Raw genomic sequence first — 13,979 nt, 5'->3', positions numbered from 1 at the left:
CTGCGAAGTAGAAGGCATTAAATCTGAACACTTGATATTTGACACCATTTCTAACTTGTGCCATTCAAACCCAGACCATCATCTTCATCAGGCTGATAGCCAATTAGGATAGGCTATCACACTAGATAATTATATTACTGACTAACATATTCAAATAATTTATAATTCAGCCATGATCTTCTGGGCTGCGTGATCAAGATTATAAAACAACTTCTTTGATTAATTGTATCAATCAATTCTTACATGAGAATATGATTAATACTGGAAGAGGAAGAACATGGGAAGAAACAAGAAAACAGATGATTTTAAGAGTAAAAACATGCAACAATTATACAAACAATGGTTTAAATTATTGGACAACGAGGAGTTTCTATTTGGTTATGAAAAAGTCTCACGTTAATGTGGATGAATCTCCGCTACCCACACTTGTTAATGGGTACATTTTCGATAAATATATCGTTTTGTCTCTATGGTTATTTTGTTATTATTAGTGGTGGTGGAAATGCTGGTCGAGCCGACCAGCATTTCCTTACTTTCGGTTTTGTGGCGAGTCATGAGAATAACGCAGCAGAATCTCCGTTTATGGTGGGAACTATGACGGTATGTGATTGTCTTCGAACCTCTGACTTTAATTCTTGATGAATGAAAACATGAGTCTGTCTTGCGCCGGTCAAAGAATTTCACGGTGCGCAGAGGCTCATAAATGTAGTGTGAAAACACTTCGCTTTTCCAAAACTCCCCGTTGTCCCTTTAAGTAATTATTAATTAAATTAATAATATTATATATATTGACTGCATGATATGCCTGCCTGTATGACAGTTTCATATCAATGAGGCTGAACACACCAGAGATGGCTTAATGAGGAAGAAAGGCTTGAGGACTGGGATAGGAATCAAATCCCCCAATTTGTTAGTAAAATAAAAGTCTGGCTTTTTGTCCCTCCCCAATCGATGCCAGTTTTACCATCATACATATTGCCATACATGCAAATGCATGGTTTTGTGTGGATTTTCCCTTTAAGTTGCTTGACTTTTCAGAATTACTTGATTGCCGACTCAGTATGAGTGTCAGTGAGAAATTTTGTTATTGTTAGAATCATCAAAATAATTACAAATTTATTATGTCCGTGAAGGTTCTCAGTCATGCAGGTCATCTTGTTCTTGTTCTTGTTCTTGTTCTTGTGGAGTCGTAGTGAAAAGCAACTGGTTTCAAGTCCAGTTGCTTTTTACTACAACTCCACAAGTACTAATTTATCACTTAATCATTCAATTTAGAATAATAAAAGCAGGGATTACATGATCTTACATTTCTGAGCTCACTCTTTGAATATATGTCAATCCCCATCCTCATCAAAATCACCATAACCACAGACATGTTAAACCGGATGCTTGACGCATACGAGCAAATTGGGAAATCCCTCCAACCTGTAGAATATAAAATGACGGCCCATCGCTGAAGAGAAGCAACTCCTTCTGGCACCAAGAGCCTTCAGCATCAGTGGAAACTCAACAAGTGGTTCCCAGCAGCGCAACATGCCCTCTGTACTCAGTAAGTGATTTGCAGCCTGTGGTGCACACGTTTCCTGAGTTTCTTCCTCTTTTCTGTTCATTCAGTCATTCATTCTCTCCCTCTCTGCACAGACGCCCGCTTGCTCTCTGCACTGATGCTGGCAGCTCTGCTGGTTTGCACTCTTGGAGCTCCAGTCCAAATAGAGCCCACCGACAGCCCGGCAGGTGACACCTCAGGTGAGGAGGAGCAGACATCCACTCCCACTCTGCTGAGCAACTCCGAGTTTTGGGTCTCGATCGTTAGTCAAATAGAAGGACTCATGAAAGAGGTAAGTAATTTAATATCCAGGGATTTATCTGGACTATTGTACCGATATTTTTGAAATTGTGGAAATGACCAGGGCCGTTGCTAGGAATTCTGGGCCCCCTGAAAGAATACTAAAGTGGGCCCCTACCCCTGATTTTCCCACCTTTTTTCATATTTATTATCATTTATTATTTAGCCTGCTTTGTTTTGATGCTAATGCAGCATTACTATTAGTAATAGCTTTTTGTGGGCCCTACTGGGCGCTGGGCCCCTAGAATTATCATCACCTTTCTCCCCTATACAACGGCCCTGGAAATGACTGATGTTTTTTTAATCAACTGTTACATTTATTTTTCAAAGTTAGGTGAAGAAGATGGATTCCAGGAAACAGCTTCTTCTCTGGACAGATACAAAATCTCCTCTCTTCCTGCAAAGTGCACAAGCTCCAAAAAGGTAGCAGGTCTCCTCCTCTTGAAAGCAGTTACACTGATGATGGTGATGATGAGGTTCATTTGAACACAGGCTGATCTTCTCTCCTCTCTTCAGGAGGTTTGTCTTCGCTGGTTGGCTGAGGGCCTTGAAACCTTCTTGGTTCTTTTAAAGCACATGGAGAGGCAGCACCCCAACAGAACAAGCTTCTCAGAAGTTAGAACCAGCAGCAGAGGTCTGATCAGTAAGATCAAAGAAGAGGTGAGTCTGCTGTCTGGGCTCTTACTGCTTTTAGGTCGTTTTTTTTCTTTGAATGTCTCCTCTCATGTTACATGAGGTGTATAACCATGATGCCACATAGCTAACTCATATCTTCCCCACTGTTTCCTGCCCTTCAGATGGGGAAACCTGGCAAAGTCAGAGTGCTGACCAGCGTGGAGGAAGAGCAGCTGCTGCAGTGCTTTAACAACACCGATGCCTTCCACAGAAGGATGACCACACTCGCCATTCTGCGGCAGCTCCACAACTTCCTTTGCGATGGCAAAAGGACGGTTCGTCTGATAGAGAAGCCTAAATATTACAAAGCTGACGGTAATAGACAGTTGTGAAGCATTGCTTCAGATAAACTAGATGCTGCTCCTCTGAGAGGGGCTTCTAAAGCAATCTGCTCTTAATATGCCTGATAATTTAAATTGACCACTACTGTGTTTCTTATTTAATCTATTTATACTTTGCAAAGTTATTTATTGGTCATAGGAAAATCCATCATTGTGTATGTATTAGATTGTCGTGGAAATTTTGGTTCTGCCGGTGGCGGAAGCAGAAGATGAAGATGAAGATGAAGACACAACTTGTTCTTGATAGAATGATATTGATTAATTTCTGGATTATGTCAATTGACTTAAAGCAGAAGTAAGTGATATATTTGTGTTAATATAAGTCTTAAATAGTTATATCTTCCGACAGCAATCACTTCTATAGAGTGTTTGGACCGAAACACGGGTCTGTCAGTCACTCTGCTCTGCTCTGAGCCGAAGAGAAAACATTTATCGTATCCTACAGTTTTTATCCAATGAGGAGAGAGAACGGCATGCAGGGCTGTGTGTGCAGCCAAGGAACGCCGTGAATGTGGCGACGTAGGGACGAGGACTGTTATGGTGCGTTCAAGGAAACTCGTATTTTTCCGACCGTGAAGTGGTACCAGTTCGATCTGGTACGAGTTCACGGGTCAGAAGTTATGAGTGGCCGTTATAGTGACTTTCACAGGTAAAACAGGTCGGAGAAACACGAGTGGGTTGCCTGAAACGCTACAAAGTCGTAAGTTGTGACTTGAAGCTGTAATTTACGATTTCAAAAGCCTGCCTGGAACGCAGCATTAGCGAAAACGACCGGACCACTTACTTCTGCTTTAACTGCTGTTAGAAACAAATTAAAATAAATTATTGTGCACTTTTAACTTATTTTACATTATGTCTTTGTGTTGGTTTGTGCTGTTGTGGATGAATGGAAGTGTGGCTGTTTTTTTCTGTTTCTATGATGAGCTACTTGACGACTGAATTTCCCTTTGGGGGTGAATAAAGTTTATTCTATTCTCTTATATTCTGTTTTACTTATTTTTTATCTATATTTATTTGTTTAGCGTTACACTCAAACTGCTCACACCATTACAATTGTTTTGAACAAACACTACTCACAAAAAGTTAGGGATATTAGACTTTTGGAGGAAATGCATGGAATATGTAAGAAGTTTCTACTACAGTGATATGATATAATGTAAGTAGGGCATTTAAGTAGAAGTATGGAATGTTTCTTCATCTCAAACTATTTATTGAAACAAAAGCTAACAACAGTGGTGGGTATACTGCAAAAAAAAAAAAAAAAAGGAAATATCTCAATAAATTAGGTGGTTGAAGAACGTCCACGTCAGCCTTTCTGTGACTCTTCCAGTCTCTCTGTCTCTGTTCAACCAGCTGATGACACTCTGAGCTCAGTGGACACTTCCCTGGTAACATCCCGTTTGAAGCCTAAACATGGCCAGGTTGTTGATGGATTGTTAGGCGTCTTGGTCTCTTGATGTCAAAATGTGAACAGCATGATGAAGAGGACAGTTTAAACACAGACTGTCATAGAACCAGAGCATTTAGTGGATGATTCATGGATCAGTGGTGTAATCATCTTGTTAGGGAACAGCATGTTATGTTATACTGAAACACTGAACAGATGGACATATGCATTCAAAAGTTCATAGAGAAGGTCAAATTAAAGCAGATATCATCGGCACGGCCGTTTCGGCTAATGCTGCGTTCAAGGCAGGCTTTTGAAACCGTAAGTTACAGCTTCAAGTCACAACTACGACTTGGTAGCGTTCCAGGTAACCCGTAGCTCGTGTTTTTACCGTCCTGTTGTCTGTGAAAGTTCCCTATAACGGCCACTCGTAACTTCCGACCCGTGAACTCGTACCAGATCGAACTGGTATGACTTCACAGGAAGGAAAAACACAAAGTACGAGTTTCCTTGAACGCACCATGAGTTAGCAGCCCCCGCCCTTGTCAGGCATCAATTGGTCCTCGTGCTACGTCACCACATTCACGCGCATCCCTTGGCTGCACACACAGCCCTTCATGCCGTTCTCTCCCCTCATTGGATAACACTTGTATCCCACAAGGAAAATTTTCTCCTCGGGTTACAGCAGAGCAGAGTGACGGAGAGACTCGTGTTTAGGCTGAAATACTTCATGTAAGTGATTGCTGACGGAAAATAGGACTATTTAGGACTTATATTAACAAAAACATTCCACTGATATCTGCTTTAAGTTTACCTGTAAAGGTTATAGTGCATTTTAGGTGCGTTCAGAAATTTCATCGGAAAGCCGAATATCCCTAATTTCTTAGTAGAGAGTAGTGATAGATAGATAGGGATAGAGCAGTGTATCATGGTGTGACTTGAAAGAATATTCTGTAAACATGTAAAAATAAATGATTTGCATTGAAAAGTTTCACAATATATTCTATAATTGTATTTTTTTTCAATCAACAATCAAGATTAACCACAACCAAGTTACATTTTGTTGAGGATTTATTTTCTGATATTTTAAATTACAAATAAGAAGAGGAAAATATGGAACAAACGGTATGTCTAAACATCAGTGTCACACATTCATAAAGAAAATCTGATAGTCGGCACAACATATTTTCAGGGAGTTGGTCTTGTTTCCAGTTTGTTGATCCACATGTCTTCATTGTTGCCAACACTATCCATACATTGACTGTATGCCATCTACTATATGACCACAAATGACATCTATGCATTGCTTCTCAGACATTGGATAGTATGATGTGTGGAGAGGAAGGTGAAAAATAATGTCCATTTCCAGGCCGTCCAACAGACAGGTGGGTCACATGGTCTTGAAGAGGAGGGGGGACTGGCTACGTGGAGACACTCCTCAGCCCCATAGCAAACTAGACAAAAGGAACAAAATAAAAAGTTCAAGTCCACTCCTGAGGACAACCAAGACATCTTGAGAAGTTTATTTAACAAGAGAAACCAGAGAAATCCCACAAAACAGTACACCTCAAGGGGTTTAATGTGGTGTACATCACACACACAGAATAAGGTATGTAGGGAAAAAATACTTATTTCTAAATTAATAGTGTTCCTGCAAAATAAATCATTACTGATCCAGATCAAATGTGTAAATTACCAGTTTTACGACAATCTCCGACAGTTAAACATGTTGTATGATCTACAAATAGCCCCGAAGTACTTTAATTGCAGTAGAAGACTCTCTGCACTCCTCCCGTTAGCAACGCCAGCCCATAGCCCTGCCCAGAGATTTACAACATACAGTGTTCTGAACAGACCCAAAGAAACGGCCTATTTTCGCGGCCTAAAAGAGGTTTCACGTGAAAAAAATACACAGTTCCATTGTTCGCTATAATATAATTTTTTCCAGCCCATCAAAGTGCAGGAAAAACACAGTTTTTATTTGGAGCTAACCAACTGCTGATCGGCGGGCGCTAACCCTGGGTGGAGGGATACGTGAGTTGGTTTAAAAACTGTGTTTTTCCTGCACTTTGAAGGGCTGGAAAAAATTATATTATAGCGAACAATGGAACTGTGTATTTTTTTCAGGTAAAACCTCTTTTAGGCCGCGAAAATAGGCTGTTTCTTTGGGTCCATTCACAACAATGTATGTTGTAAATCTCTGGGCAGGGCTATGGGCTGGCGTTGCTAACGGGAGGAGTGCAGAGAGTCTGCTACTGCAATTAAAGTACTTAGGGGCTATTTGTAGATCATACAACCCCACTTTAAAAAATGCTACTATCCCTTTAAGACTCTACTTGATGAGGTCATTGACAATACAATAGCTACTGACTATAGTTATATTTAAGCAGAAGTAACCCGTGGTCATGACTACTGAGGCAGGGCAGGATGTTCAATTGATATAGAGTTAGATTCAGAGATGGTTTTGTATGTTATGTCGTCTGTTTTAACTATTTCTAATCTTGTGTTATTCAGACATTTAAAACATAGCATTTGGCTCAAGCGTTTGATTTTCTGTGTAAAGAAAATCCATCACCTGGACACTCGTGTCCCGTCTGATGGAGCGCTTCAGAGTTTTTCTCAAACTAGTTTTGACTAGCGTGCGCTACTTTTTCACTAATGAGCACCACGCCTGTGTTTTGAATCACAATCATTTCAGCCGGGTTTTTATATTACTCCTCTTTCGTAATAACTGTACTTACGAGTTGTTCAGTGGACTTAAATGACGCACACAAAATGTCTGTTAATGTGGATCAATTTGCATGTGTAAGGGACTGTCATGCAAGGGCTTTGTTAGTAAAGTCACTAACCACACGAAAATGAACCCTCATAAAGGGACAACCCCACATAGCCATCAACTCGCTGCCCACAGTATGTACAGTATATAACTGGACTTCCAGTCTTTGAGGATGTTGGTATCACTACGAGGTTAATGCTGTGCTATTGGGACTGTGATCATTGATGAAGCTGGATTTGAGCTGTGTGACGGTCTCTTGAACGACACACACAAAAACACAAAGTTAGTTGAGTTAGTCATTTATTTATTTCTATTAATTTAGGGTATTCCTATACACGAATTCGGCGAAATAACCGTTAGTCGAGCAGCCGCCATTACTGCGGTGACAGCTCCCAGTCAGGCAGCGATGGGTTCTGTGCGCGAAGCGGGCATTTGAATGCAACCGCCAAGAAGTGGACCTTTTCTCTTCTGTAAATATGTCTAGGAAGACTGGGAGGACATGTGCCGTCCTCGACTGCTCTAATATCAGCAAAACACAGCCCCTTACTTCAGGAGGAGTGTCCGTGTTTAGACCGTAACGTTACGTACAGCGTGTCAGCAGCAGCAGCAGCAGCAGCAGCCGCCAGCGATGCAGTCACAGCTGACCTGTACAACCTGGCTACTCTCCCTTCTCACCGTTACCTTCACATTGTGGTAAAAGTGGACTGTCTGTGAATGTCTCACTGATCCCTTCAATCTGATGGTCGTCTAAAAGCCGGTGTAAAATATGTCCGACTCATCCGGAGCTCGGGTAATTTTGACCATAAATCAGAGACCTGTAATTGACGTTTTTTCTGATCAGGAGGCCAACTGATCAATAAAATATTCTTGAATATCTAAAACAAAGCACAAGTTGTTGTTTTTATTCATGTAGCCTGTCCACATGATTAAATATCCCCGCTGCTGGCTTGCTAACGTCAGCATGCATAACGTACCGGTATGTTATATTGTTTATGATACAGTCTCTTATCTCCCTGTTACTCTAATCTTTCCTGCTAATCGCTCAAACAAATGATTAATTCCTAAATTAATATTGGTATTCATGTAAGATACCTTAATCAGTTACTGGGGGGCACTAAACATCACAAATGCAGCCTATTTATGATGCTGTCATAGAGAATCAGGTTACTATGACTGACACATGTCACTGCAGCAATGGCGCCGCCGCAAGATGGCGGCATACACAAATCGCTCGCCGAATTCGTGTATACCTGGACGGTAATTTGTAAATGCTTTTGAATATGTCATTGTTTGAAAGATTAGAGGGATTTCAATGGGTTTAAAAATAATAATAAAATAAAGATTATGGTGTTATTATGATATTTATGTTTTGACTTTGATAAGCACTTTGGCATCATTCTTGTTTTTGGATGACTTGGTAGTTGGCACCATTGAAATATAAATAGTTAAGGCTTAATAATTATGATTGCACATCTTCCTGTCCTGGGTGAGGGATCCCTCCTCTGTTGCTCACCCTGAGGTTTCTCCAATTTTTCCCTGTTAAAAGGGTTTTCTATGGTCTAAAGGCAGAGGATGTTGTTGCGATGCCATGTAAAGCCCTTGGAGACAGACTGTTTCTGAAAATGGGCTATACAAATAAAATTGCCTTGCCTTGCCTAATACCTGAGCAGAATTAAAGAGTAGGCATGTATAATCTCGATAGCTTCAGCCTATTCCTTTTCAGCATATACCCAGGGGGCAAAATGATATCTAGGAACTTCAAGGATTAAAACCTGGGTGGACAACCCGGTCAACTAGCTGCTGGAAAGCTACAGGGGGCCAAAGCCCCTTTCTTGGGTAATTTTGCTGGCAAAATTATGCAATAGGGGTGTCAACATCTACATGTGTAAACGGGTACACGGATAATAAATCATAACCGTTTAGAAAAATCAATAATCGTTTACACGTCTTTTTGTCTTCTTCCTCCTCCTTGTTAATTTCTCACCAATATATAGATATTCTTCATAAAGTGCTGAAAAATAATCATTTTCATGAGAATTTGTCAGGCGAACAGTACTTTTTTTTGTCTTTTTTGGGATGTTGAGGGTGATATCTTAAACTTGAGTTGCAACAAACCCCAGAATCTTTTTTTCATGCCTCCCCCTATGTGTCAAGATACTCTCTGCCAAATGTTATAGTTGTATGACTATTTATGCCATTGTAGTACCTAAATATTTGCATTTACATCATTTCGCCAGTAAAATTACCCAAGAAGAGGGGTTTTGGCCCCTGTAGCTTTCCAGCAGCTAGTTGACCGGGTTGTCCACCCAGGTTTTAATCCTTGAAGTTCCTAGATATCATTTCTGGTGTCAAACCTTTTACAACGCTCCGTGTCTGTTTTTTTTGCTTTGACCCCTGGGTAATATGCCATAACTATGGACTCTTAGGGGTGGTGTTTTGCTGCCGCCTGGTAGAGCAGCAGCCTCATGTGTTGAGGCTATAGTCCTCACTGCAGGTGGTCCCAGTTCGAATCCTGCATCAAGCGGCCCTTTTTTGTCCAGTCTCTCTATCGACTGTGCTTTCCATTAAAGGCAAAAAAGCCCAAAATTATATTAAAAAAAAAAAAAAAGACTATGGACTTGAATATAGTTTGGAAGGAAGATTGATGATGATTGTTTGACTGTTGGTTGGGTTTTTACTATATGTGCAGCATATGACAGAAACAAACTACTAAACTACCTCTACACAGATTCAAGTAGGACAGGGGAGGTGGACATTTTATTTCATTTTATATTATATAAATACAGTATATATATATATATATATATGTATTTACATTGGTTCAGTCATAAACATACATATTAATATATTATGTATATGGCTGAACTTCTTAAACTTCTTGCCAACATAGCTTTGCTCTCAGCAGATTGTCACATTGTGGATAATCTTGTTGTTTCTACCCCAGCAGTTAAAGAGAAGAGTCATAACATAGCAAGATTGTGATACGAATCATTTTATTACCAAATTATTATATATATTGACTTCAATTTACCTGAACTCATAACATCAAATAAAGAAATTCACTTTTTTTGTTTTTCTCCGCAACCCTAATACACATACAACATGTACTTTGCTGCCAGTTTTACAATGACTTGTGTAAGAGTTAGTATGACATCCCATGACTCAAAGTTAACTTAGCACAAACCACACGACGTTCTCTCCTTACCTTAGGACTGTGGGTTCAGGCATTCCTGGATCTGCTCCACGTTTGAAACCTGGAACAATGAAGAGGAACTGAATGAGTATTTACATTTAAGAGAAGAGCCCAGAGATGTCATCATCCAATGAAAACACAATCTAGTCCAAGTACTGGATGTAATTCTGTAAATGCACACTGTGCCATTTCACTGACAGATGAGATATTTTCAATACCCAAAGTTCTTCCCGAAACACGTTCATTTTTTTCATAGCCATTGACAGTCCCTTGTGTTTCACTGGGTCATAGATTACACCCCTGTGTGATTAAACTGCATCATTGCATCAGACTGCTCTGACATCCATTGTGAAGATCCGGTTTTGTTGGAATAGGATGTAAGATGTAAGTGTACAGCTACAATGTAGTTTACGTTAGCAGCACCAGCACATGTGACTCACCACCTTCTCCAAACATACACACACACACACACACGAATGAGACAGCATGATTCTTACCTCACAAACTGCGTCAAGCATGATGCAACAGATTCTTTAGAAAAAGATTTGATGGAAATGCACTAAAATAAAGACCAATGACCAACACCTGTCTACCTGTCTTTCAGAACCTGAGGTGTTGGACAGACAATAAAAAAAGGTGTTTGTTTTGCTATAATGCGAAAGAGAGTAAAAACATTCAGATTTTTAGATTAAAAAAAACAAACTGACAACTACATCATTTACACACTTCATTATGAAACAAAAGGAAAAGGAAAGTTAAATGAGTGGTGAAAGTATGACAGTGCTGGTGTTTCCAAAATGCTGAAGTCAGAGAAGTTTCACTCCCATTCAGCAACTCCACAGAACAACTTCCCCATTTTCAAACTGCTATAAGTGCCCCTATGAAAATTGCTCTAATTTAAAGTGCACATGCGCAGTTTAACTTTTTTTTCTTTTGTTGAGAGGCTCACTAAAATCAGACATCCAGGACTTTGTTCTCCAGTATTTAAAGGTCAACAGTTTTGATCATTGTCAATGAGAAGTTAAGAGATATGTTCCTCTCTTATGAACTTATGGCATTATGGATTTTTATATTTTATATATTATATATAACAACACACTCAGGGACACCCACAGTAGGCTATAATACTGTCACTTCTGCACTTGTTGACCATCATGACGTAGGCTACGTTACTCCCTCTGGGTTTTAACTCTACAGCCACATTAGAGCCACACACGTTAGGCTACATGGTGGCTGTGGAGCCAGTTAAAGAGAGGTCAATGGAGATTGGAACAGGAAAAAACAGCTTTTTCATCTAAACGTCTGGACTAGAACATGGCTAATCAGCTAGCATTACCGGTTAATATTAGCAAGACACGTCCATCTTCCCAGCCCCCCTCCCCCGCTTATGTTCGGATACTGACCGAGATACAGCACGGTGGGGATAAACCCCCATCGGATGACAAATTGGCCGCATTGGAAAAGTTGCTGCAGCCGCTGTTTGGTCTCTTTGTTCATTTTAGCCATGTGTTTATTCTGGACGGCGAGGATGCCAAGGACGAGGTGAAGGCGGAAGTGACGTAAGAGGAAGCGGCAACGCTCCTAGTTGCCAACAGCTCTGGGATCGGTCGCCATCTTGTGGAGAAACGTGGAGCTGCAACAAAAGTGAAAAAACCAGAGGGAGGGGGTATGTGACTGTGTGAGAGTCGAGATAACCAGGTGAAGGTTGTTTTTTTTGGACTAGACCTTCTATTTAATGCTGTGTGTAGGCCTAGTTAGTTGCTATACTTTTGTGCCAGTCAGATGGGATGTAGGCTAACTTTTAGCTGCTGTGTTAACCATTTAATGGGTTAACAACTAGCCTAACTAATTTCACCACCAGCTGCCACTGGATATGGTGCTTAAAATTACAAACTGTCCATCCAGATGCCAAGGCTATTTGTAGTTGGAAATAAAAATGGCTTTATGCACAGCTCTACTACTTCCTGAATTAAGCCAGCTCCTTTCTTTCCTGTCTTACTACGACTCATTAATGTGACTCATAGGCTAAGTGTGTCTGACCTGCCAACAATGGTCAGACACACCTGAATTAATCAGTCGGCCCAATAATGTAAGACAGGAAAGAAAGGAGCTGGCTTATTTCAGGAAGTAGTAGAGCTGTGCATAAAGCCTATTGTGGTTGCACACCTCTAAAACCTTAAATATGAGGCAATATTAGCATTTCTATAGTGTTTGCCCCTTTTTTGTCGTGAAACTTGTCTTTAAAATGTGTTAATAGTAAATTTGTAATTTTGATATTGAAATGCAAATAGGCCTAAAAGGTCAAATGTGTCTTACAGAGCAAAAGAAAATGTAAAGCCCATTTATTTTCAAATGACAATTTAAAGCAGAAGTAAGCGATCCGGTCGTTTTGGCTAATGCTGCGTTCCAGGCCGGCTTTTGAAACCGTAAATTACAGCTTCAAGTCACAACTTACGACTTTGTAGCGTTCCAGGCAACCCACTTGTGTTTTTCCGACCTGTTTTACCGGTGAAAGTCACTATAACGGCCACTCGTAACTTCCGACCTGTGAACTCATACCAGATCGAACTGGTATGACTTCACAGGTCGGAAAAACACGAGTTACGGGTTGCCTTGAACGCACCATAACAGTCCTCGTCCCTACGTCACCACATTCACGGCGTCCCTTGGCTGCACACACAGCCCTGCATGCCGTTCTCTCTCCTCATTGGATAAAAACTGTACAAATATATCACTTACTTCTGCTTTAAAGCAGAAGTAAGTGATATATTTGTGTTAATATAAGTCTTAAATAGTTATATCTTCCGACAGCAATCACTTACATAGAGTGTTTGGTCTGAAACACGGGTCTGTCAGTCACTCTGCTCTGCTCTGAGCCGAGGAGAAAACATTTATCGTATCCTACAGTTTTTATCCAATGAGGAGAGAGAACGCATGCAGGGCTGTGTGTGCAGCCAAGGGACGCCGTGAATGTGGTGACGTAGGGACGAGGACTGCTATGGTGCGTTCAAGGAAACTCGTATTTTTCCGACCGTGAAGTGGTAGGCCTACCAGTTCGATCTGGTACGAGTTCACCGGTCGGAAGTTACGAGTGGCCGTTATAGTGACTTTCACCGGTAAAACAGGTCGGAAAAACACGAGTGGGTTGCCTGGAACGCTACAAAGTCGTAAGTTGTGACTTGAAGCTGTAATTTACGATTTCAAAAGCCTGCCTGGAACGCAGCATTAGCGAAAACGACCGGACCACTTACTTCTGCTTTAAGTTACCAAAAATGCCCAATGTGACATAGCCTATGCAACATTACAGATCTCTGACGGCGCTATTTCAAAAAAACAAACAAAACTTCAAAAATGTGTTCATGCATTCCACTTGGTCTGTGTTACACTTTTCCTTAAAGGATAAATGGGTCTGGGTTCTTATGGGTTAAGAGCCACTTCAACACTGTCCTCTTACTGCTGCTCTCTCTATCTCTCTGTCTCTCTCTCTCTCTCACACACACACACACACACACACACACAATGCAAGCGTTCCCAATCTTTTGCTCCCGCTTTCCCGCTTTTTAACCCTCTGCAGCTTAGGAACCTGGAATTTTCACTTAGGCCTACTCTACCCCTCACACCTGCACATCAGGGGAGGGGAGACCAAAATAGCTCTACATCACAGTGTATAGGTCACTTCACCTATAATCCTCCACCAGTAATGAGCAAAAGATTCACTGCTCAGAGGGCCTGTGGACAAACAACTTGTGGGGTTTAGAAGC

General features: G+C 40.8%; 2 protein-coding genes and 1 pseudogene across 3 annotated transcripts in view; 1 reads left to right on the top strand and 2 right to left on the bottom strand.

Annotated features, from left to right (window-relative positions):
* LOC146978930 (lactose-binding lectin l-2 pseudogene) overlaps positions 1-13,979 on the bottom strand; it is a 451,990-nt pseudogene that overhangs the window by 26,850 nt on the left and 411,161 nt on the right. The gene's annotated exons all lie outside the window — the stretch shown is intronic.
* Positions 1,435-2,875, top strand: LOC146978945 (interleukin-6-like). The gene is made up of 5 exons (XM_085790505.1): positions 1,435-1,549; positions 1,642-1,838; positions 2,177-2,269; positions 2,333-2,506; positions 2,644-2,875. The coding sequence occupies exons 1-5, from the start codon at positions 1,534-1,536 to the stop codon at positions 2,851-2,853; spliced, it is 690 nt and encodes a 229-aa protein (XP_085646631.1). The 5' UTR covers positions 1,435-1,533; the 3' UTR covers positions 2,854-2,875.
* On the bottom strand, positions 5,305-11,794 carry tomm7 (translocase of outer mitochondrial membrane 7 homolog (yeast)). Its single transcript, XM_085792014.1, has 3 exons — positions 11,622-11,794; positions 10,231-10,279; positions 5,305-5,703 (listed from the first exon to the last, which is right to left on the bottom strand). Exons 1-3 carry the CDS (start codon positions 11,722-11,724, stop codon positions 5,688-5,690), a joined length of 168 nt encoding a protein of 55 aa, XP_085648140.1. The 5' UTR covers positions 11,725-11,794; the 3' UTR covers positions 5,305-5,687.

Source organism: Trachurus japonicus, chromosome 11, assembly GCF_045865225.1.
Source record: "Trachurus japonicus isolate A0001 chromosome 11, Traja_1.0".
NCBI lineage: Eukaryota > Metazoa > Chordata > Actinopteri > Carangiformes > Carangidae > Trachurus > Trachurus japonicus.
This window is presented reverse-complemented; position numbering and strand designations above follow the sequence as displayed.

Excerpts from the sequence above, each read along its gene's own strand:
- LOC146978945 (XM_085790505.1), top strand. Across the intron at positions 1,839-2,176 it reads TAGAAGGACTCATGAAAGAG|TTAGGTGAAGAAGATGGATT; the intron begins GTAAGTAATTTA and ends TATTTTTCAAAG. Across the intron at positions 2,270-2,332 it reads AGTGCACAAGCTCCAAAAAG|ACACAGGCTGATCTTCTCTC; the intron begins GTAGCAGGTCTC and ends AGGTTCATTTGA.
- tomm7 (XM_085792014.1), bottom strand. The coding sequence starts at position 11,724 with ATGGCTAAAATGAACAAAGAGACCAAACAGCGGCTGCAGCAACTTTTC. Across the intron at positions 10,280-11,621 it reads CCCCACCGTGCTGTATCTCG|GTTTCAAACGTGGAGCAGAT; the intron begins GTCAGTATCCGA and ends TCATTGTTCCAG.